Source organism: Apus apus, chromosome 2 (assembly GCF_020740795.1).
Source record: "Apus apus isolate bApuApu2 chromosome 2, bApuApu2.pri.cur, whole genome shotgun sequence".
Lineage (NCBI taxonomy): Eukaryota > Metazoa > Chordata > Aves > Apodiformes > Apodidae > Apus > Apus apus.
In genome coordinates this window covers 79,611,446-79,634,819 of record NC_067283.1, presented here as the reverse complement: position 1 = coordinate 79,634,819, position 23,374 = coordinate 79,611,446, and the positions used below count along the sequence as shown (strand labels likewise).

General features: G+C 39.4%; 1 protein-coding gene across 1 annotated transcript in view; it reads right to left on the bottom strand.

Annotated features, from left to right (window-relative positions):
• RETREG1 (reticulophagy regulator 1) overlaps nucleotides 1–23,129 on the bottom strand; it is a 63,599-nt gene extending 40,470 nt beyond the window's left edge. Inside the window, exons 1-3 of the mRNA XM_051609564.1 lie at nucleotides 22,849–23,129; nucleotides 8,138–8,244; nucleotides 7,395–7,425 (exon numbers count right to left, since the gene is read on the bottom strand). Coding sequence (XP_051465524.1) covers nucleotides 7,395–7,425; nucleotides 8,138–8,244; nucleotides 22,849–23,114 — 404 coding nt within the window. The 5' untranslated portion in view covers nucleotides 23,115–23,129. The remainder of the gene's footprint in view (nucleotides 1–7,394; nucleotides 7,426–8,137; nucleotides 8,245–22,848) is intronic.
• Nucleotides 23,130–23,374: the final 245 nt, after the last annotated feature.

Here is a 23,374-nt window from a genome sequence, read left to right as displayed (position 1 = left end):
CATTTGTGAGCTAAAATGAACAGAACAGCAAACATTACAAAATACCCAGAATGAAAGTCATTGAATACACTAGATGCCTTGAGATTATACTGAAACAACTGAGGAAGGAAATATTTGCACTCTGAAGCCTATATCTATCTATCTATCTATCTATCTATCTATCTATCTATCTATCTATCTATCTATCTATCTATCAGACTACATTCTGCTCTCTGCCTCCCTGTAGGTTCACAGAAAGTTCTGCATTCTGTTACCAGATTTCATGCAGTCATGTACACCCATGTGAAGAATGGATATTGTTTGGATGTCCAAACCAGGACTAAGGGACTGCGCAACAGAAACTGACATTGGTAATCCCATGTTTCAGTACTGATTGGCCCACAAGACTGGCCTTGACGTACACTCGCTTTGTTCCTATATACAACATCAAGGAAATAGATTAACAAGCATAAACAGAAATGCTTCTGTTACAACCTTGATTCTGTTTAGATTTCATAATGGAAAAGCACCTCTTATTTCCTAATCTGCTCATCCTCAAAGAGATCTCTTCGCAACACCCTGAAGCACAGACTTCTTTTTTTTTGAGATATGATTGCGTAGCATATCCTCAAGGTCTCCAGGGTGATCTGAACACACAGTCATACTGTGCCAGAGATTAATTTCATAGAAACTGCTTGCATACACGAAGAGACAGAGGCAAATCTAGTCCTCATGCGTGTTCGTCAAGCCCTGCAATTGTTAACTACTGTGGAATGGTATTCCAGCATGTTGCTGCAAGAGTCAGCTTCTTATTGTAACCACGAGCATCAGTCGATGGCATCCTTAAGAAAGACAGGCCTTCAGAGCAACCAGGAATAATGACACAAAGGTGGTAAATGCTCTTACTCATCTCGCCACGCTAGGCTTACTGTACATGTTTAAAGGAAACAAGAAGTCACCCTTAAGGTACAATGGACCTGATCAGCCCACAGACATTTCATTTAGGACAATGTGAATTGTGCTATGTATCTCACAAAGTATTTCAGCTCTTTCTCCATTGATCACAAAATAAAGACTAGGCAGACTACATCAGAAATCATTAGGCAAATGACTTGCAGATTATCTTAAGACAGCCCAGCAGGTAAAGCATATGCAATTCAAAGGTATGTAAAGCCTCAGACAAAATAAATGAAGCATGGTAATTAGATGAGAGAGAGAATTGTCTCATCTTTAGTGATAACATGCAGAGTTTTTTCCATGTCACTGACATAATAGGAAGAATTTTGCACAAGTGTATTATGGAGTTACTAGATTAAAAAGATCTATTTTTTTTCTTCTTGGAGAAAAAACACTAAGCACACATTGTGTGAAGTCTGTCAAGCTGTGAATGGTGCTAGCATAGAGTGTTCTTCAGAATGCACTGATCATAGCAATGCATAAAAATGTCTATAAGGTAGGCTGATGCAAGTGTGGAATTTGTGTAGGTCAAAAGATGAATTCAGGTCTTGGAAAGTTATACCTGAACTTGAAGCTGATGTCGTGGCAGAGATTTAGCATCTGCTGGCCCAATAACTCCCTACCAGGCAGTAATACTCTTTCCTCTGGAAGCAAACAGCAACTTTGACAGCTTTGGGGTTCCACAGATATCATCACAGTAAACTCTCAAAAAAGGAATCTCTGAAGGAGGGACTGGAGGAGTGGAATGGTGAGAAACAGAAATGTCCTGAGCTTGGACTTCATGTTTGCAGCCTTCTGTCAGTGAAGGCTGTTAGAAATACCCCAGCTGACTAACAACTGGGCTTCAAGAGAGTCTCAGTATTAGCTCATGGTTTCAACATGAGTCAAAAATTGCTTCAATAAAGACAGATGCCAGCTAAAAGCTGCAAAAAAAAAAGTGTGGTTTTTTTTCTTGAATTGTTCCCTTGTTCTTGATCAGTCTGATCATATGGGCAGCAGTGGATAAGACATGCTGCCCAGGGTGCTGCACCTTCTTATTTTTCCCTCCTCTTGGGACCTGAAGAGACCATGCAAATAAGTTTGGGAAGAAGGCTCTGCTCTGGGAAGAAAAAGTCTTCCTTTCAAACTACAGGGCCTAGAGAACCCTTTCAGGACTTATTTTCACAGCCTAAAGAATGACAACCAAGACATTCAATGTCTAATAACATAGTAAGTACCACCCACCTGCTGCAGTCTGTACAGCTGATGTGACTGTTACTGCAGTAGGGAGCTTAACACCATTTTCCGTCAGGCAAGTATCTTCCTAGAACTCCGTAGCTTTATTTTGTTAAAGAACATGATAAAGCATAGACAGGGCTGAAAACTAGCTGTGCAGAGCTGCCAGTTTTCACAGCATTAACTCCTTTCTTTCTGTCTAATATCCTTCAGTCACTGTCTATTTAAAGGACTGTAGCTTAGTCTCGTCTCAGCCTGCAATTGTTTGGTTTTTTTTAGGCTTGATATAAGAGGGTAATTCTGAATTAACATTAATTTTACCTCCTTAAGTTTGACCACTCAAGAAACAAAAGTGTATCACAATTCCTGTGCTTATTCCAACATATCTGCTAGCGCTGACAGAGAAGCATCGGGTTTCAAAGAAATCTTGCTAGGAGAGGAAGATATAAAGCAGCTTTATAAAGTAAAAAAAAGTAATTTAACACATGACTTTCCACTGCTCCTTTAACAGTTATCACTTAAAAAAAAAATATGAAGATATCAGTAGATAAGTTCCTCAGAAACAGAAACATACTCAGAAACGTGGTGCCAGAACCTTCTTCACTGAGAAAGGTTCAGGATGAGATCTCATCTTGCTACAGTTAAAAAAAAAATAACTTAAAATAGTACTAAATTACTCTATTAGAAATAAAAGCACTGGTCTTCCTACATAGACACATTTTAAATGGGAGACAACAAGCACTCTCCATTTGGGTTATGGCAATGAAAAAAATAGGCTATGGCCATGTTTGCTTTAACTAGTTAGCAGTACTCAACAAGGATCAAGGAGGACAAAAAGCAAGTGCAACAAATTAACAGTATTTTATGTGCAGCAGAGGGATACAAAATGCATGCAAATGTTGCAAAAAAAAAAAAAAGTTTCAGAACAGTGATAATCAGTCATTCACCTTCCAACTACCACAAGCTTTAATTGCAAAAAATAATAGTACAAAGCATACCATTTCAATATTATCATCATAAAGCTGTGCTTTAAGCATAAAGATGTTATGAAACATCATTGTCTGATAGGGAATGATTGGTATTAATTTCCAAAACCAGAATTACCTAACATGAAGGTAAGGCAGGAAACCAGCATGTTAAGTCCATTTTTTACTTTCTGATTATATCAGTTTTGATAAACAATGTGAGCCAATGTTGTCAGGCACTAGAACTGGTCATTTATGCAGTTAAACCACTAAAACAGCTCTTGGCAGAGTTTTGCCACATGCCAACTAGCACTGTCCCAAAAAACCCAAGGTAGTTTCAGAGTTGGCATGGATCAGGAACCCTTTTCAGCCTGCACAGGGCCATTCTGCATGGACTGTAAGGCAGTGAAACGCTATGGACAAAGCTTGTTTGTGCTTGTAGGCCCTGATGCCAGAGAATAATCACAAACACATTCATTAGAATAGGAATTGCCTCTCAGCCAAACTACCACAGACCTACTTATTTTTTTCTGTGTATGATGCATATATGATACTCTGCTTTTTGTTAACAGCATGGGGATACATTTGCCAAAGGTTGCCCACATAAGATAACATGAAAACAGGTTTTTATATCCAATCTTGAGCAACATGAAAGGCAACCATGCACCCAGCCTCAACATCTTATAGCAGTTCTTCCAATTCAGACCGTATCAACAGGCACAGAAAAAAGAAAATAAAACCAACAAACACCCAGCCACAGTGCAAATAAATGCGAAGTCTGTATGTGAAATTATGAAAGGTTTAAATGAAAGCTATGGTGCAACAGTTGAAATTTCATTTATGTTAAATAATCTCTCTTAAAGCTGCTTGAACACCAGAGGACTGTGAAGTGTCTAATGCAACATCTATTTTTAGGGAAGGTATGCAAGAGCCAGAGATCTGCAAACCCATAAAGACTCATCTCTGTTCTGTGCAGACTTTCAGGAAATCTAATAATGGACACGCATCTCTGTCCTATGGTACACGGCAAAGGACATCACATCACAAACCTCCTGTGCTTTCAAAGAGTCAGCCAGCTTCTAGATGAATTTCTGAGAAGGCTTTCAGCAAGGTCTTCCATCAAATGCTCTTATGGGGACTAAGAAGTCACAGGATATGAGAGGAATTATTCAGGTAAAGATGGAGACCAATTGCAAAGAATTGCAGAATTTTAACCAAGTATCAAGTGATTTGCTTGCCAAGAAGCAGGTGAAATGTGAAGACATTCATAGAGAAAAAAAACAAACCTTGAAGTCACATGGGCTTTAAACTGATCTTTACTACCTAGGAACATAATATTGAGATGATTAAAAATCCATGAAAACTTCGATTTAAGCTCAGTAGAAGTTATAAAAGCCATTCAGGTCATTGGGATTTATTCTGAAAAGATGAGAGGGCATTCTTCTGACAATGTATATTCATATGCCAATGTATAGTCAGTCCAAGGTCTCCCTGAATGCTGAAGGCTATTTCTAATCCCACTCCCCCTCCCCAACAAAAAGGACAACAGAAATGGCAGAGAAGTGCAGAAAAGCAGAATGAAGGTATCAAAGCTACAGAGAACTTCTGTTTTAGGAAAATTTAAGTAGTCATGGACTGAACAGGACATGATAGGGGTTTATAAAGTCACAAGCTGCTGGAGAACTTTAAGAGTGTGAGTGCTCAGTATTTCTTCCAACACAAAAAAGGTAGTAAATTATTAAGAAACTATTATATAGCAATAAACAAACACAAGGCTGTGTTTGGTCCAAAACACACAGTTCAAGCTGTGGATATCCCTGCTACAGGATATTGCCAATTCTCCTGGCTGGCCACCTTCAGAGAACCAATACTGGGCTAGACAGACTTACAAACTGACCTTGTGTTCCTACCATTGCAAATTATTTTACACAGAGACATTCAATGCCTGTATTATAATACCCAATAGCCTATACGTTCTCATAGAACAGCGAGTCAAGTCCAAGATTCCTGTCACCTGAAAACCTGAACCCAAGTACTATTTAAAGGTTTTTTGGTGAAGATCAGTTGTTCTCTTTTTGGGACCCAATAAACTGGAGAGTAAGAAAAAAATTGTCTCAGACTGCAGAATTATTTTTCATGGAAACTTAGAGCAGTTAAAAACCTATACTTACTTTCACACCCCAAGCAATTTTTTTTTTAAATTTTTTGGCCTTCCTCTTCTCTAATGTAAACAGACAGGTAAAATCAGATGTCAAAACCAAAAAAGATTGCAAGTTTTATGTAACTTTATCTCACAAGTTAAAAGGATGAAAGATTTAAGTCACAGAGTCACAGAATAGTTTTGGTTGCAAGGGAGCGTAAAGATCATCTAGTCCCAACTGCCCTTCATGGGCTGGGACACCTCCCATCAAACCAGGTTGCTCAAAGCCTCACCCAGCACAGCCTTGAACACTTCCAGGGATGAGGCAGCCACAACTTCCCTGGGCAACCTGTTCCAGTGTCTCATCAACCTCACAGTAAAGAATTTCCTCCTAATGTCTAGCCTAAACCTCTGCTCTTCCAGTTTAAGGCCATTATCCATTGTCCTGTTGATTGACACCCTGGTAAGAGGTCCCTCCACAGCTTTCCTGTAGGATCCCTTCAGATCCTGGAAGGCCAATATGAGGTCTTCCCAGAGCCTTCCCTTCTCCAGGCTGAACAACCTCAACTTCCTCAGCCTGTCTTCATAAGGGAGGTGCTCCAGCCCTCTCATCATCTTTGCAGCCCTCTTCTGGACTCATTCCAACAGTTCCATGTACTTCTTGTGTTGGGGGCTCCAGAATTGGACACAGTACTGCAGGTGGGGTCTCATGAGAGCAGAGTAGAGAGAGAGAATCACCTCCCTTGACCTGCTGGCCACACCTCTTTTGATGCAGCCCAGGACATGGTTGGCTTTCTGGGCTGCAAGCACACATTGACGGCTCAAGTTGAGCTTCTCATCAACCAACACACCCCAGTCCTTCTCCTCAGGGCTGTTCTCAATCCATTCTTTGCCCAGCCTGTAGCTGTACCTGGGATTGCCTGACCCAGATGCAGGACCTTGCACTTGGTCTTACTGAACTTCATGAGGTCAGCAAGGGCCCACCTCTCAAGCCTGTTAAGGTCCCTCTGGATGGCCACCCTTCCCTCTAAAGAGTCAACCACACCACACAGTTTGGTATTGTCATGCTAGGTATTGTGCCACAGCAATGGCTCCTCAGAATCTTTGAAGCACTGCTGGTCTACACAGATACATTGACTAGCATTATAAGCATTTTATGCTGCTCCGTTCAAGAACTAGCCTGCCATCAGTTCTGCACAGCTTCACTTTAGGTTTGTAAGAAAGTCTGAAGATGGTTCATACCTTTAGAAGTTTAGGAACAAATGTGTATCTGAACTGTTGCCTGTAACTGCCAAGATACTGGTGTCTATCTATAGGCAGAAAGCACAAACTTGCATCTTCTCTTTTCAACTTCACATTAGTGTCTCTTCAGTGTTGAGGTGTAACACAACAGTGTACTTATGGATGTTCATAGTGCAGCAGTTGCTTTCAAATTATGTGATATACAGTAATTCTTGGTGGCTTGTTTAGAAGAATAATGCTTTAAATTTATGAACCTGTATTCTAAAAATGGATTGTCTTTAAACTATTTAGAGACATTGTTCATATTGCAAACAAACTAAATCAATTATACACTCTCCACTAGCAACATTTGACTCTGGACTGAGTCAGCCCACTGGCAAGTCAACAGACTTCACAATAATTGATTAATTTCAATTCCTATGGATATCAACTAGTATTTATTTGAAATTATAATAATCAATTACTTCTGTTGGCTACTACAGAGATAAAGGGAAACCTTAGGAAGCTTACCTACTTCTAGACAGCAGTGGTATAACAATGTTCTAAAACAAAGTTACGTCCTTAACCAACACAGTATTCTTCCCTAATAACGAACTTCAAAGAAAACACCAGTTCCCATAAAAACCCAAAACATGATAATCTCACAGTAACAAAAAGCATTTCTAAACATATTTTGATATGTTACTGTAGACTTCAACTCAAATCAGAAAAAATATACTTTCTACAAAATCATTAAAAATTAACACTGATGAACAAGCAGTAATAAACTTTGTCAATATGCTAAGATCAAAATAATTCCATTCTATTTTAATTAGAAGAAAAATAGACTAAAATTCAGGACAAACTATAAAAATGAAGATATTAAATAACCAATATATTAAAAATAATATGCCTACTTGCCAGTGATGGTCCTCCAAAGCTGTGCACCTGCAAGTGTGGGAATATAAAGTGAAATACGATTTTTTTATTCATAAGAAAGGTTCAAATTTGCAACAAATTTACTAAGGAAGTCTCTGTAACAGTCAAAACAGGAAGAGTGTATTAACGTAGAGTAATAGTTCTTGAGTTTTCTTCTATAAACTTAACCTACCATTTCAATTTATAAGTGGAAAACAACACTATCTTATATTGCTATCTTTTCTCATGGAAGATGACTAACGTAGCTTACGCTTTACAGACAAGCTGACAACCACTTTCAACATTCCTTTTTAATCTGTAATAGTCTTGCCATCTAGTGGCTGGCTGGCAGTGCAAAGTAGCTAGCCAGAAGTGTTACACTGGATAGAATTTTTTCTGCTTTTTGAAGTAGCACTCATTTCAAGTCACAACCACAGAATGTTTAGGAAAACTTTGTATTTTAGAAAATAATACATTTTCAGATCTAGCAGTTAAGAAATAAGAACAATTGTTCACTGATACAAATTACGCTCAAGCTAAAACAAATCTCATAATGCCTTTTCTATAAAATACAGCAAAACTTCACTGAAAATGGTTACAGATCATCACAGACATACTATTTCTCTCTGAAATTATCTAATACTTCACAATAATCATAATATTGAAGTGGATTTAGTAACTAACTAACATGTTTGGAATTGAAGGTGTTTAAGCGAGGAATTCTATCAGTACACTGCCTTACCTTTTATCCTTGAGAATACCAAATCCTTTATTATCTGAAGAACTAGGACTCCAAGTATTATGAGAGAAGTCAGGTGATACACTCTCCAAGAGGTCAGTGCAATAAACCTAGAATGTCAAGAAGTAATAAACATTGAAGACTTTTAAGCTTATTGAAGCATGCATAACTTGACAGCTGTTATTAGTACTGAAAACAAAGAGAAAAAAATAGACTGGTATTTACACTAATTGAATTTAGTTTACCCCTACAACCTTCTCACAGGATGCAAACACTCAGAGCTCCAAGCATGACAGACACATTTGAAAATGTAATCAGTAAATATACATTGAGTTAGTGGTAGATTTTGTCCACACTTTTATCTAAAGACAAGAGGAATTATAGAAACCAAAATATTTTCATTATTGCATAGGACACATTAATTTTAAAATTACTTACAGCTTTATTAACAAAAATTGTCTCAGCACAACTATTTTCTTTTTTATTCACATACAAAAAAAGGTTACACACTTTCTTTTGTTTCCTGTAAGTCCTATGTTCACACAAGACACTAATACAAATTATTATTTCAAACACAAAGATGAGGTAATACTGTATCACTCATTGTATAATACTCAAACTTCTCTTCATAATGAGCTTTTGTGAATTTTGTTTTTCATTACATAAAAATTTTAGAATATGTCTAGTCAAGTCAAAAAGACCTAGACTCAGAATGTATGATTTATAATCTCATGCATAGCTGACTTTGCTATCCAGGTGTGTTTGGAGATTAGCTCTTCTATCTATTTTGTTGGCAAATATCTTAACTCATAAAAAAGAATCCAAAGTGTACAAGATTTAAAATTCAATTATATAAAAAAGAGCTGAAGTACTTTAGTGGCTTGTTTCAAGCACATTAAGCCAGAGATCTGAATACAGATAATATGCATATTAGTATCTTTTTCAAGGTAAAAGCAAAACCAATCCTTTTTAAAAAAAAAAAAGTTGAGGAGAGCCAAAACCAATACGAAGCCACTGTCCAAGGCAGTGGACCAAATGAGAATACCAACGGAAGCAAAATCATATGAAGCTGGGAGGTTTCCAAGAAACCTCTTGGACTTGAAAACTGGACAACTGGCCACCCGACTAGTTACTGCTGCTGTTTTTCTGCAAGAAAGAGGGGGAAGGGACACAAGGAGTAGCAAGCATGGCCTCTGGAGGAACCCAAGAGACACCCTTTGAGCAGACTTTGAATTTTTAAAAGAAAATTTACTTCTAGGTGTTTCTAGCAAGCTCAGGATACACTGCAGGTTTTGAACACTGCTAAAGTATTCCTTGCAATTCTCAAAAAACAGAACTGCATCAAAGAAAATGTGTGTGACACCAATTTCCACATTTAATACAAACTCATAATGCCTAATCTCTCCAACCAGAATAGGATATGATTTCTAATACAGATAAACTCAGTCTGAATTTTTTTTCTAAATATGAAAGGTTTCCACATCTGTGCAGAGTCTGAATTACAATACTACTCTATTAAAAAAAAATCAAAACAAAAAACAAGTATGAAATCAGCACTTCTGTATAATTTCAGTCAGTTTAAGTAAACCAAGAGATGTTCAGGGAAAACTGACTACAAGGTAAGTTCTTTGAAAGCTGCTGAAGCATAGCTCATTAAATCAAAACTCCTAACAACTTTGCATCATGTTGTCCCACTATTTTCCTTGGTGATAATCTTCACCATTAAACATCCTTGATTCTGTTTAAGGATCAAGTTTAACTGCACTGACTTTGCTTAACCTACTTATTTAACTTTTTGATAATGGAGAAGAGGAGATGTGACAGTGCAGAGACAAACCAAATGAAGAATTTTCCATGTAACTTCTAGGCATCAGAAATTTGTAACAATGCAAACCTTTAAGTTATGTGGGCTTAATAACATGCCTATTCTATAGGTTCTTTGTGGTGCTTGCACATTAATATTTTATAGAATCAAACAGAATGCCCCAACTTACCGACTGCCATTGATTGGCCTGTCCTCAATGATTTAAAGAAATACATCCATACTGAAATTTATGTATGTGTGTAAATGTGTGTGCATACTTGCAGATGTTTTACTAGTTGTTAAAGATACAACAGATGTTTACTAAGAAGGTCTTTCAAAGAATATCCAGGGCATGTTTGACCTACTTTATGGTCACAACTAAACCATACTCCTAGTTTTACTGCAATCACAGCTGTCACCTGCTGTTAAAAACAATTGCACTAATGCGGACACGGATTAGTGTACAGGGATTAACAAGGTAGCATCCTCTCTGAAAGATGCTTCCAAGCCATGTCATTCCACCTTCTCTATACTGCAATATTCCTGCTCCATGGCCTTTGGGGAAAAAACTGTTATCTAGTGGGAGCAGTTTATGTAGTAGCCAAACAAGGGCTCTTCACTTACTTGGAGAGCTTTGAATTGTTCCGACTGAACTTCCTGTGCCTTAAAATTATTAGCTGTCACACTCCTTCCTCCCCTGCTTAAGTGCTGCTTATTTACACTGTGCTGTTTGCAGGAAAGACCATTTATATGAATTCATTCACAGCCAATGCGTGTCAGCCCGCAGCTGCTCCAACAATAAAGATTAGCAAAACTGTCAGCGAGCCATGTCAGACAGATCTATGTCCTTGAAGCCTTTACTGGTTAAAGCTGATAGAGTCCCCCCTCTATGTTTTTTTTTTACACATGCCTACCATAAACTTATAAAAAAATGCTGGGCTCTGAAAACCCCTTCCTGTCCTAACAGTGTCAGGATTGAAAAATTTTACAGGAATTATCAACATGATGCACAGCAACCAGACTAACGAAATGTTTCAGTGATACTGTTGCTTGTTATTAGGAGTTGGGGCTTTTTTTCCCCCTTCTAAGTTTTCAAGAAAAGAATAGAGGTTATTTAAGTATTTCAAATACACATATATATCTGACAAAACTGAAAGGCTCCAAAATGACATCATCATGCACTGCACAAAATTACTTGTTTAGTAGAAGAATCAAAAGCTATACTTAGTCAACAAACTTTTATGCTCTCTTTTTAAGCAATAAACAAAACAGTCTAAATTTCAAATTGTTTAATTTATTCTACAAGTCATGTGGGATTATGATGATTAGAGGCATAAACAACATTTGCTCACCCCATGAAATTCTGTAAGAATTAAATTCAAGAATTGTGCTCTGACTAAAAAAAAAATTTAAAAAATCCTTTTGGCAATCTTCCCATAGCCATGAAGGCCAGATAGAAAGAAAAGATGGGACAACAAATCCAGCTGAAATCCCAAAGGTAAAAGCAAGACTGTACATAGTAGAAGAGCAACACATTAAAACTAACACTTAGATCTAATCTGGTTAGAGAGCTCCTTTACTTGCTCCTCTTGAGGTGGTATTACCTAATTATCACACCACCTTATGATAGAAAAGTGCCCTAAGATACCTCGTCCTTCATCTTTTTCTCCAGCTCTTTACAGTATAGGATGGTCACATGTCAGTACTGGCAAGGTCTGCTAACTAATACACCAAATCATCTATTGGATCTGTTATATCAAGAAGTAGCCACCTTCTAGTGCAGAGCTCCCAGGATAATTAACTGCACAAACCTGATCATACAGTCATTTGAGTGGCACAATCCAGCTAAGACATTTCAGAGTCAAGCACTGTCGCACAATACTGCAGTCTGTAAACACAATGAGCTCTTACAGGGCACAGCAAAAGCTATTTATAATTGTACTTGTGAGGAAGGCACGGACCTACTGAGTATCTTTAGATGTCATATATATCAATTTGATGAGACAAGCCTAACTTCAGTTGTGAAGGCATCTGTGTTTTACGACACATTCTAAAATTATTAATGACTTGCACTTTGCAAATACAAATTGTAAGAAAATATTTCATCAAGAATTAAACATTTGAGGTTACAAGCAGCCAGAGCTAGTTATTTAGGGAGCAGCTTAGAAGGTACACTTCTGATAACCATCTATCCTTAGATGAATTCCAGAAATAACACCCAAATAGATCAAAGCTGTGAGTAACACAGACATGGAGCTTTGTTTCACTATTAGCTATTACAACACATTGGCTGCATGAGTGATTTGCAGACTTGAGCTCAGTGCTCAGCAAACATGTATTTACATCATATAACCAGAGCCCAAACTCTTCAGAGTATTTTTGAGGTGTTCTAAATACCCTATGTTAGTATATACTTCTTTCCTCAGTAAATGCAAAGGTAAAAATCCACTCAACACCTTCTGGCCACGGTTTTCCATAGCACCAGTTTTGTTCCCTGAGACACAGACAAGATGCACCACTGAACTAAAGTGAGAACTGTCCACAGCTCCAAATTAGGTACCTGTATGCAAGCTTGGGCTATGACATAAACCAGCTAAAGAATGGTTTTCACCTGTACAGGTTACTTATTTCTAGGGCATTTTGAGAATGCTCAACCACCAACAAAGGACATTCTTTTTTATGTGCTAAGTTTAAAGGTCTGTCTACTCTTGTGCTTACAGGGGACTGCCCCACACTGTTTCAGACAGATGTCTACAGTGATGGCATGCCAATAAGGAAAAAAATATGGGCATAATTGTTTCCTGGTGGCAACTGTTTCCTGCTTGGAGCTGAATGTAGACCACTCCTTCATGTTTACTGCTACAGTGATCAGCACCAGTCTGGTTGCAACAAATTCTGATGCCTATCTTAAGCAAGAGGACAGGTGCATTCATTTTCTTCTAAATACCGCAGGAAATGCACTTTCTGAAGAAAACTGCTGAAATTCACTGCAAAGGCAGTATCAGAAAGCTTGTGCTCTTAGTGGTCACTGAATCAACCATTTTGCTTGCCCACTTGTGAATCAAGAAGCAATAATATGTATTAAATACAACTATATTTTATCTAAAGGTAACTTAACAACTTGACTCTGCTAACTGAAAAAAAATCCCAAAGCAGGTTTGCAAAATGTGTTTTGTATCTATTAATCATGTGAATTTACCCCTATGTGAATTGCTCTTAGATGTAAATAATTTTCATGTTAAGCTTCTGTAAATTTCAAAATGGAGTATCCATAAATATTAAAATCCAACTGCTCAAGTATTCAATACATTTGAAATCCTAAACTCAATAATCTAGTATTTTTCCTTTTGTTTCTTTAGTACATTTTGGTCTGAGCCAAAGTATTTAGATACTGGTCTGAGAAGTACAGTGCAAAAATCCTTTCCTTATCCCTGCACAAAAAGTGTAAGTACTCACTTAAGGCAGAAGTTATGCATGTTTTTTTGGTAGATTTATAGAATAGAACTTGGTAGAGCCTTATTATATTTATACGGTATTTAACTATCAACCTGCATGCCTGAATGATACACAGAAACTGTGGTACAGATGATTCCCTGATGCAGAGAGGGAAATAAATTACATGTAGCAAACCACATTTGCATATGTGCAGTCAGAAATTTTAGAATTAACAAAGACGATAAATTCTGTCTAACAAACCTCCTCACCCCTACAAAACGCATATTTTCTTAATAAAATAATTTAAAAACCTGTTTACTCTACATTTTATGTTAATCCAGATTACAAATATGCACACTGCTGCAGCCTGGCATCTTGAACTCAAATAGGTGCATATCTGTTTAGCTGAAAACACGTGAAATACTGTAATAAAATCCTTCTTAAAATATGTTTAAAATTACTTATAATTTAGAAAAGTGTCTTCTTCTTTATAGACATAAATTAGGAAGAAACAGCCTTTTTAGTCAAAGTTTTTTCTAAGTAAGAATGCCATCCAAGAACTTAGATATCTAAGATTTTTAATAGAACATTTCAACCAGAACAGAATGAAGAACTGGAAAGCGGTTGATTCATGACTTATGTGCCAACCAACAATGAGTTTTCCATTGGATAGTGTCTAGAAGACTAAACATTCTATCATTAAGTGCAAAAATTAAAAAAACAAAACAAAACAGCAGAGGCATGATTATTATTGTAAAACTTGAAGCATTATATTTAATTCTTTCTTTGTTAAGACAATTAATTCATCAATTCATTCATTCATCAACCTTTTATTCAAAAGTCCTACTTGACAGGTTTTATTCAAAAGATTAGGACTGTATTTGTTCAGCCAGAAAGCACAGTTCAAATAAAAACTGGATAGCTGCTTTTTTTTTAGGAGTAAAGATTTTTTTAAATAATAAATAATTCTCTAGTCATAAGAAACAGACTCCCACAAACTTAGGCTACTATGACATCCTCTTGTAGAAATGGTAGTTCTCTCAGAGGTCTATGCACAGGTTGCAGGGCAAAAGGTGAAAACTGATGGACAATTCTAACTAAAGTTAGTAACACACAGGATAGGAATTCAAGTTGCATACTCTCCACCTGAGCTACAAGAAATGACATTTTAAACTTATAAATAAGTAATAAGAACAGTAATAATAAATACAGTACAATTCTACAAGTAAAAATATTACCAAAAAACTTTAAAATGCTTTGCATTTAATCACCAAAGACAAATTTTCTTATAAGATGGAAAACTTGGAATAATACTGGCGATCTAGGAAATAGGATCAAGTCAATAATAAAATGCTGCACTGCAAAATGATCTCACACTGTTTGCAAGGAACCTCTTGGGGAATGCAGTAGTTAGAATCATGTTTCAACATCTGTGGCTTGCAGATCAGATTTACTGTAACCTATTGCACTCAGATAGGCATGTAAAATAAAAAGTTGAACTAAACAACATACCTTCTGAATTTACTGTGACATTAAATGCCAATGGTACATCAGTGACAACAGTAGATGGTATTTCGATGGACATTAAAATTATTCTGAATTAAACATGTAACATCAAATAACCCAGCTTCCTTTACTTTTGCAGAAACGTGCTCAGATGACCTTAATTAACCTGTGCCCTGGCAAAGTACAGAAGAAATCTTAATCCCATTTTCTCATTCAGTAGCAGCAGTTTGATGTTAAACAATCCACCTCTACCATGCTACCCTAAATCTCTTTTAATACTCTCAGTTCTGTAACATCTACCATGGAGCATGGCATATCCCCCTAAAACTTCCATTGTTCTCAAAATTCTACTTACTATTTGAAAGGTCTCATTATTTTGAGTTAATACATGAAGAAACCATAATTTCTCTCTTAAGACAGATGCTTTAGACACAGAATTTTTAAGTTTTAGCCAGGCAGAATAAACCCAAGCCATGTGGCAATTCGTCTATTCTCCTTTGTTCAGGATTTTCGTATTCCACAAAGTCCTCATCCCGGATTTACTCCTAAATTGTTCAGTAATGCTCGCTTTCCCTGAGTTCCTCAATTATCCAATTTGATTTCTTTCCTGATTGATCCTGTTTTCAACTTACTGGTTGAAAAATGCTGTAAACTGTCCAGGTTTTTATGTAACACTGTCTGGCTCTTAAACAATGTCAATTTTCTTTCCTGCAAGCCAATCTCTTGGCCAAAACTACACAAACTGTCACTAAAAAGCTGTTGAGATAATTGCGTTAAATTTTTTTTGCTAACTAAATTAATTTAACATTGTTCTACTTTTTTGCCTCCAAAGCCTTCAGAAGTTTTAGTAATTCATATTGGAAAAGCGAACTGCCTGATTGAAGACAAGTAGACCCTCAAATTACACCACAACTTGTGGTGCAATCAGCATTTCAGCTTTACCCAAGAAAGCATATTTTGGGGTATCACCTTCTAGGGAAAAAACCAACCAAACCCAAAACATTTTTTTTAATCTTGCAGAACAAACAGCAAATGACTGTAGCTGCATATAATAAAATAATCATAAAACCAGTAAGCTATAGAAGCTTGGTAAAAAGCAGCAAATTAAGTAAATTCAGATTATCTGATTAGAAGAAACAAACTAGGACCTGTGTTAGAAATGCATTCACGTGAATGCCCACACCAGAGTATTTTTCTTCTCTTTTCTGATACTGAATGTATTATAATTACAAAACAAATACATAAATAAATAACCTATCCTACTACCTTTATTTAAGGGAAAAGACATACAAACTCTTCTTGCGGTTTGAGGCAGGGTTACTATTAACTTGTTCTCCTGATACTTTGGATTTTGAAAAAGTTATAAAAAAATTACTAATAAGGAAGCTCTAATATTACCTATAATACCTATAAGAAAGATAGCTGAGGAGTGAAATTTCCCAAATTCAAAACCACATTTAGCATGTGGTTGCTGTAAGAAGAAAAACATTTTTTCACAGAAACATGTAGATGTGATCTCCTAACTTGGGATATAGCACAAATTTAGATAGTGATCTGAAAGTTAACATGCTACATACTGGCCTCAAAATATCAATATCCCTTCTTACTCCAACTCATTTAATTTTAATGCATTTTTCTTTATGTTTTGATTTCACAGATTTTTTTATTCTAATTCTCACTTAATTTAGTTTGGTAATTTCCCTCCTATCCACCACCACTGATAAATTTCCTACATACATTGTAAATGAAAGCAAGTATTTTGAACCAAATATTTTCTTCCTAGGAATTTAAATTCGGGCAGAATTAATTAGTTCTGTATTATTTTTGCTTGGTATGGTCTCAGATTTGAGTGTGGTTAGGGAAAGCTGAAGTCTCAGAGAAGAATTAAAAGCTGAATTTACATAGTCAATGTAATCTCCACAGAATTTCTGTGAATTTCTTCCTAATGACATCTGGTGGCATGCTGGTAATGAGGAATGGTTTGGATGGATAAAAGCCACATGATCCTTATGAGTCATCCTTAAAGAAGAGACCACACAAACTGCTGAGGGAAAACAATCAACAACCTTACAACCTCCAGGCAGTCCTGCTACACTGACTGAAAAACACTAGCGATCACCACACCAGCCTTGTAGGAGTAAAAGACCACCTATTATAAATCAGACCAAGGAGAAAGTAACATTTTGTAAGCAGCTGATATCCTAAGGTTCAGGATGCCAAGTTCACTCAGATGTCCTGTTTGGGCAGTTCCTGAGAGCATTTCCAGTGGTACTCACGATCAGTGCTGACCACAGGCAGAAAATTACAGTTCCCTTTTTCAAACACTTGAAATAGAACATAATGACATAGTCACACCAAACATACACAGAGTTATACAAATGTGACTGCTGCATGTCTAATAGGTCGGTTTCTCATAACAAAGAATAAAAATCCAGATGCAGATACACACTGCACATGCACACTGCTCTAAATGTGCAGAATCACAGAATCATTAAGGTTGGAAGGGACCTTAAAGATCATCAAGTTCCAACCCCTCTGCCATGAGCAGGGAACCCTACCACGAGGTCAGGTTGCACAAAACCTCATCCAACCTGGCCTTAAAAACCTCCAGGGATGGGACATCAACAGCCTCCCTGGGCAACCCAATTCTGTTCCTCACCACCCTTACAGTGAAGAATGTCTTCCTAATATCTAACCTAAATCTCCCCCCTCTCAGTTTAAAACCATTACCCCTTGTCCTTTCACTATCTTCTCTGATTAAAAGCCCCTCCCCAGCTTTCCTGTAGCCCCTTCAAGTACTGGAAGGCTGCTATAAGGTCTCCCGGAAGCCTTCTCTTCTCCAGGCTGAACAGACCCAACTCTCTCAGCCTGTCTTCATAGCAGAGGTGCTCCAGGCCTTTGATCATCTTGCTGGCCCTTCTCTGAAACCTTTCCAACAGGTCTATGTCCTCCTTGTGCTGAGGGCACCAGAACTGTACACAGTATTCCAGGTGGGGCGTCACCAGAGCAGAGCAGAGGGGCAGAATCATCTCCCTGGCCCTGCTGGCCACACTTCTTTTGATGCAGCCCAGGATGCAGTTGCTCGCTGGGCTCCAGCACACATGAGCGGCTCATGTTGAGCTTCTCATCAACAACCACCCCCAAGTCCTTCTCCTCAGGACTGCTCTCCAGCCATTCTTCCCCCAGCCTGTATTTGTGCCTGGGGTTGTGCTGACTCAGGTGCAGGACCTTGCACTTGGCCTTGTTGAACTTCATGAGGTTGGCACTGGCCCACCTCTCCAGCCTGTCAGGGTCCCTCTGGATGGCAGCCCTTCCCTCTTGGGTGTCAACCACACCACACAGCTTGGTATCCTCAGCCAACTTGCTGAGGATACACTGTCCAAGTCTCCCAACAAAGATGCTAAACAGCACTGGTCCCAGTACTGACCCCTGAGGGACACCACTCGTCACCTGCCTCCATTTGGACCTTGAGCCATTGACCACAACTCTCTGGGGACAGCCATCCAGCCAATCTCTTATCCACCGAGTGGTCCATCTGTCAAATCCATGCCTTGTCAGTTTGGAGACCAGGATGTCATGTTGGACAGTGTCAAATGCCTTGCACAAATCCAGAAACCTTGCTTTAATAGAAAAGCTATCCATCAAGATGTAGTAATAACATCATTTACAGTTTGAGTGCAAACACCAGAAAGAAATCCTTAGCCCAGTACTATTTTCTTATACCAAAAAAAAAAATTAATGAATGAAAAGTACTTTCAGATCTCTCCATGGTAAGTATAATTGCCAAGCAGAGATTTCAAGTAAGAAACACTTTAATAACAAATCTTAAAAGTGAACTGGATACTTCAAACCAAACCAAACACTTCAATAACAAATCTAAAAGCAAACTGAATACTTAGAACATACCAAACCTCTACAGTCTGAATGTGTTTTTGTTACATTTCAATGGCAAATAGATTTTGTGTCTGGAATAATCTCCCTGTCCCAGTCTTTATATGATGCAATACACATCGCCAGTTTAGATACAAGAAATACTGTTTCCTCTCTTGATTAATTAATTCTCCCATACAAAAAAATAAAATTAATTAGGTCTGAGATTAAACAAAACAAGTCTGAATATGGATAGTAAGAAAAGACACTATTTTTAATGGTAAATTTGGCCATCACACCTGTGTAAATCAAGGAATAATACTTGTCTTTTACACAGTTGGTCAGTTAATTTGTTCATCCAGTACAATAACATTATGTAATGTTGTTAAAAACAGACCTGCAGTAGCATATAACTTTGTCTATCAGAAAGCATATAAAAAACCTTAAAGAAAAATTTAGATTTGGATACCAATAAGAAGAGCAAACAGGGTAACACCATAAATTCCTTGTGGAATAAGTGGAAATAAGTCATTTGGCCAACTGGTAAATAGATGCATCTTGCTGCATTTAAGGATGACTTTGCAGACATTAATGTATTATGTTTGAAACATATATCTGCAAATATAAAACACATCTTTGAAAAAAATATCTGAAAACTACAATAGACATATGACAGCACAGAATTACTAAAAATAAACTTGTCCTCCTAAATATTTAAGATGACAGATTAGGAGAACAAAAAAAGAAAAGCTGCCACTATCCCCCTGTTCCATACACAAATACAAAGTAATAATTAGGCTAGAATACTAGCTTAAAATCTAGGACTGACTGTTAGTATTTGTCTAAGATTGAAAGTTACCAGCCTAAAGCCTAACACTTAGAATACCTAGACTAAACTTCTGGCCCTAGCACAGAGTTTCTCTAGTCTTGGGCAAATGACTCACTTTTTCAGTGCTATGCCTGTAAAATAGGAATAAAATATCTTATTTTCTCATGTGGCATTTTGACTTCTTTGTAAACTATGTACAGGAGAAAAGTAGAATCCATACTACTTTTCAGATGAGTAGGTATGAAGTAACATATTTATCCCTTGTCCATTTTAAAGATTTTCAATTGGGGTAGTTTTGGTTTGGGGGGCTTAGAGCTGTTCATGGTGAACAAATAAGTGAAGTGGTAGGTGATGGAAGCTTTTTCAAGATTTCTTCTTACTTTAACCAACAGTCTCATTTCATTAATTTTTAAGACAATTTTATTAAATATTAGTTCACTAAATGTGTCAGTATATATAAAATCTCCATTGTATTATAATCAATATTCGATACATGTATTAAAAATGTTGAATTTAAGCATACTGAGTCAGCTTTTGCAGGGTCCAAACTTCAGTGCAGCCTTATCTTAGCCAAGAAAACCGAACAACAGTAAGAGTACAGCAATGCCTAGTCTAAGAAGGTCCTGAAGTCAAGATCAAGAACGAGTTGCTTTAAGCCTTCTTAAAGAGTCCATGATGATTTGTTAGGACTATTCAAAGAACTGAAGGAAAACAGAAGGAAAATAAATTAGTAAATTTCTTGTACCTACAAGACAATTGTTTCAGTAGTAAGTGTCAAAAATGCATTTATATACACTGCCACAAAGATTTTTAATGGGAAATGACAATCAAAAATATATCCATATTTTAAAAGAAATAAGAATTTTGCAACAGGACATCAGAGAAATACCTGATGCACAGCATCTCCTACTGCAACAGTTTACACATTGTTTTGAATGACATACATACAAGAACTAAACTAACTGTGGGAGAAAACACAGTCCCCCTGAAATTAAAGAGCTGCGAGGATGGAAACTATCACTACTCTTCCAACATTTGGAAAACTGTAAAACTAAACTTCACCTTCCCTTCCTCCCTCTTCCATGAACACAGCTGCTGATAGAGTGAGAGAAGTCTCCCACACAGATTTCTAGACTCCGAGGAATACTGAAATTAAGCGACCCTGCACACTGGGAGTGCAACTACACCTGCATCGGGATAGGGATACCTGCAAGCACTGGATGAAGACAGATGAGGCACATAAAGCAGTGACTGGACAACGTTTCTCCAACCTAGGCTCCAGCCAGCACAAAGCCCTGTTAGAAGAGGCTTCACAGGCAGCAGGAGTGAAACCTGGTTCCCAGTCCTGAGGCAGTAGCAACTGGCTGAGTCATCACAAACCAGGCTGACCAGCTGGATCTCCAATAGGAAAAGAAGTAGCAGTGAACACATTGTGCTGCAAACATTCACAATGCCTACAACAAAGCAGGAAAATATGAAACTAGATTTAAATGATTGTTTCATTCTCTAAGTCTCAGATTTCATAGCTTTGCTAACAAGACCTTTCCTGATGTTCTTGAGTCTCAAACCACCAAAGTTTACTGGCCGTCACACCTGCTCCTATATATTTCCTAGTTTGTCTCCATCTCTCAAATCTCCCTGGCACTAGGATAGTGGGCTTCCTGCTGAGGTGCAATACTAGCAAAATATATGCAATCCTTTTCCTGACTTTTGCCATTTTGACCCATCTTGACAGTAAGAAAGCAGAGTGAACTATAACCTTTGATAAAATAATCTCAAATACTGGTCACATAACAAGTTGCCAGTAAGACTACTAAAGGAGATTTTCCAGAGCCATTACACAATGCATGCACTATGTACCTTGCTTATAATCAAAGCTGGACATAAGAATAGCAAGCAGCTTGCTCAGCAGCTACCATTCCTTGAGACACAAAAAGGTACTGTTAAGATATGTCCCTGATAATTTTATCAGAGCCACGTCACAAAGAAACATAAAGCATTATAACACTTCCAAAACACTGGAAAAATGGATGCTCTCTGAAGTATGCAGAAAATGAGAGCAAAACCATGTAACTTTGTCAATGAAAGGATTTACCATGGATACTTCAGAGCAAGATGGATAATAGAAGTCAGGCTAAATCAGACATCACACGCGCTGCTCCTGGGATTAAAGAGGGTAAAATTATTTTGGAAATATCTGCGCAAAGAGATTTTCTTGTGCAATGCAAAGCTTCAGGAAGTTCTCTTTCCACGACTTTGATCTCATGTTTAAACATCACACCGTTAGGGTTACAGAGAAATAAGTGGAGTTTGCAATTAATCCACGTCTTTGTTTGCTTCTCACTCGCTTAAGGAGGCAGTTCTAATCACAGAGGGGGAAACAATTCAGAGTCTCAACAGTGTTATTAGACAGAGGCCTAATGCATTAATCACTCTACATAAGCAAGCAGGCATACAGCAATATTTTTAGGAGAGCAGAAAACTAAAAACGTGGGCATCGTTAAAATGTAAGGGGAAATTCCTGAGTAAGTTTCACATGGAAAGACAGCTTTTTTTTTTTTCCTACAGAAATAAACAGAAGAGTTGTTACAAATACAATGAACATGGTCCCTTTGTTAATTCCTGGTGTTTATTCAACAACATTGTACCTGGCTGCAAAAAAAGCTCTGTCAAAAAACAGAGAACTGGTGCACTGCAGCAACATTCCTGCCGTCCCCGCTCCGCCAACTAGGCCACCAATTCGGACAAGCACGCACACCCAACACGAACTCCGAAGCAATGGACCACGGCAGCCGCGCTACCTGCGCGCCCCAGGCCTCGCTTCGCCGGGTTTCCGAGCTCGGCAGGGAAACGCGGGCCCAGCGCCCGCCCCAGCCGCAGCAAGCCCGGCTGCCCCGCGCCGCTGCGTGACGCGGCGGCAAGAGGCAGGCACGGAGGGCGAAAGGACCCGAGACAGAAGATGCGCGCAACCTGCGGGCCGTACCCCGCCCGGAGCGACCGCCGGGCGGAGGAAGCGCTGGCGCAGAACGAAGTCCGACCTTCCCCGCGGAGGAGCAGGGAGCCGGGGTGCGCTCCTCTCGGAGGGCAGCCGGGCTGGGGTGGGGAAAGAGGGAAGCAAGGGCAAACGCTGCTTCCCGGCGGACGGGCGCGGGAAGGGCTGGGGGGGAGGAGGCTCCCGTCGCCAGGCGGGGCAGCGGCGGGCCGGAGGGGAGCCTTCCCCTGCCGGGGAGGGCGGTCCGGGCGCGGGCACGCACCGCGCGGCTCGCTCACCAGAACAGCAGGTTGGCGCAGACGAAGCCGCCCAGGCTGTGGAGGGGCCGCTCCCAGCTCAGCGCCTCCGCGACGCAGCAGCCCAGCGCCAGCCCCGTCTCCCCGAGCAGCGCCGCCGCCCCGGCCCCGCCTGGCACCTCCGCCGGCTCCGCATCCCCGGCCTCCGCCGCGTCCCGCTCCTCCAGGGTCTCCGGCCGCTCCCGCCCGCCGCCACTCTGCCCGCCCGCCTCCGCCTGGCGGGGCTGCGCGGGCGCTGCGCTCGCCATGGCTCGCTGGCGGCCGCCGGGCTGGCTGCCGCTGGGGCGGGCGGGGCGGGGCCGGGCCGGGCCGGGCTGAAGGGAGGCGGGGCGGGGGCGCGGCCCGGCGGGCGGCTCCGGGGCCGGGGGAGCGGGGCGGGGCGGGGGGGCGGGGCGGGGGGTGCGCACCGCGCGGCCGTGACCCCCGCACCGCCCCCCTCCTTCCCCCCGCCCCTCTCCGCCCACCGGCGCTGGTGACGTCAGACCCGGCGCGTGGAGGGAACCGCCCC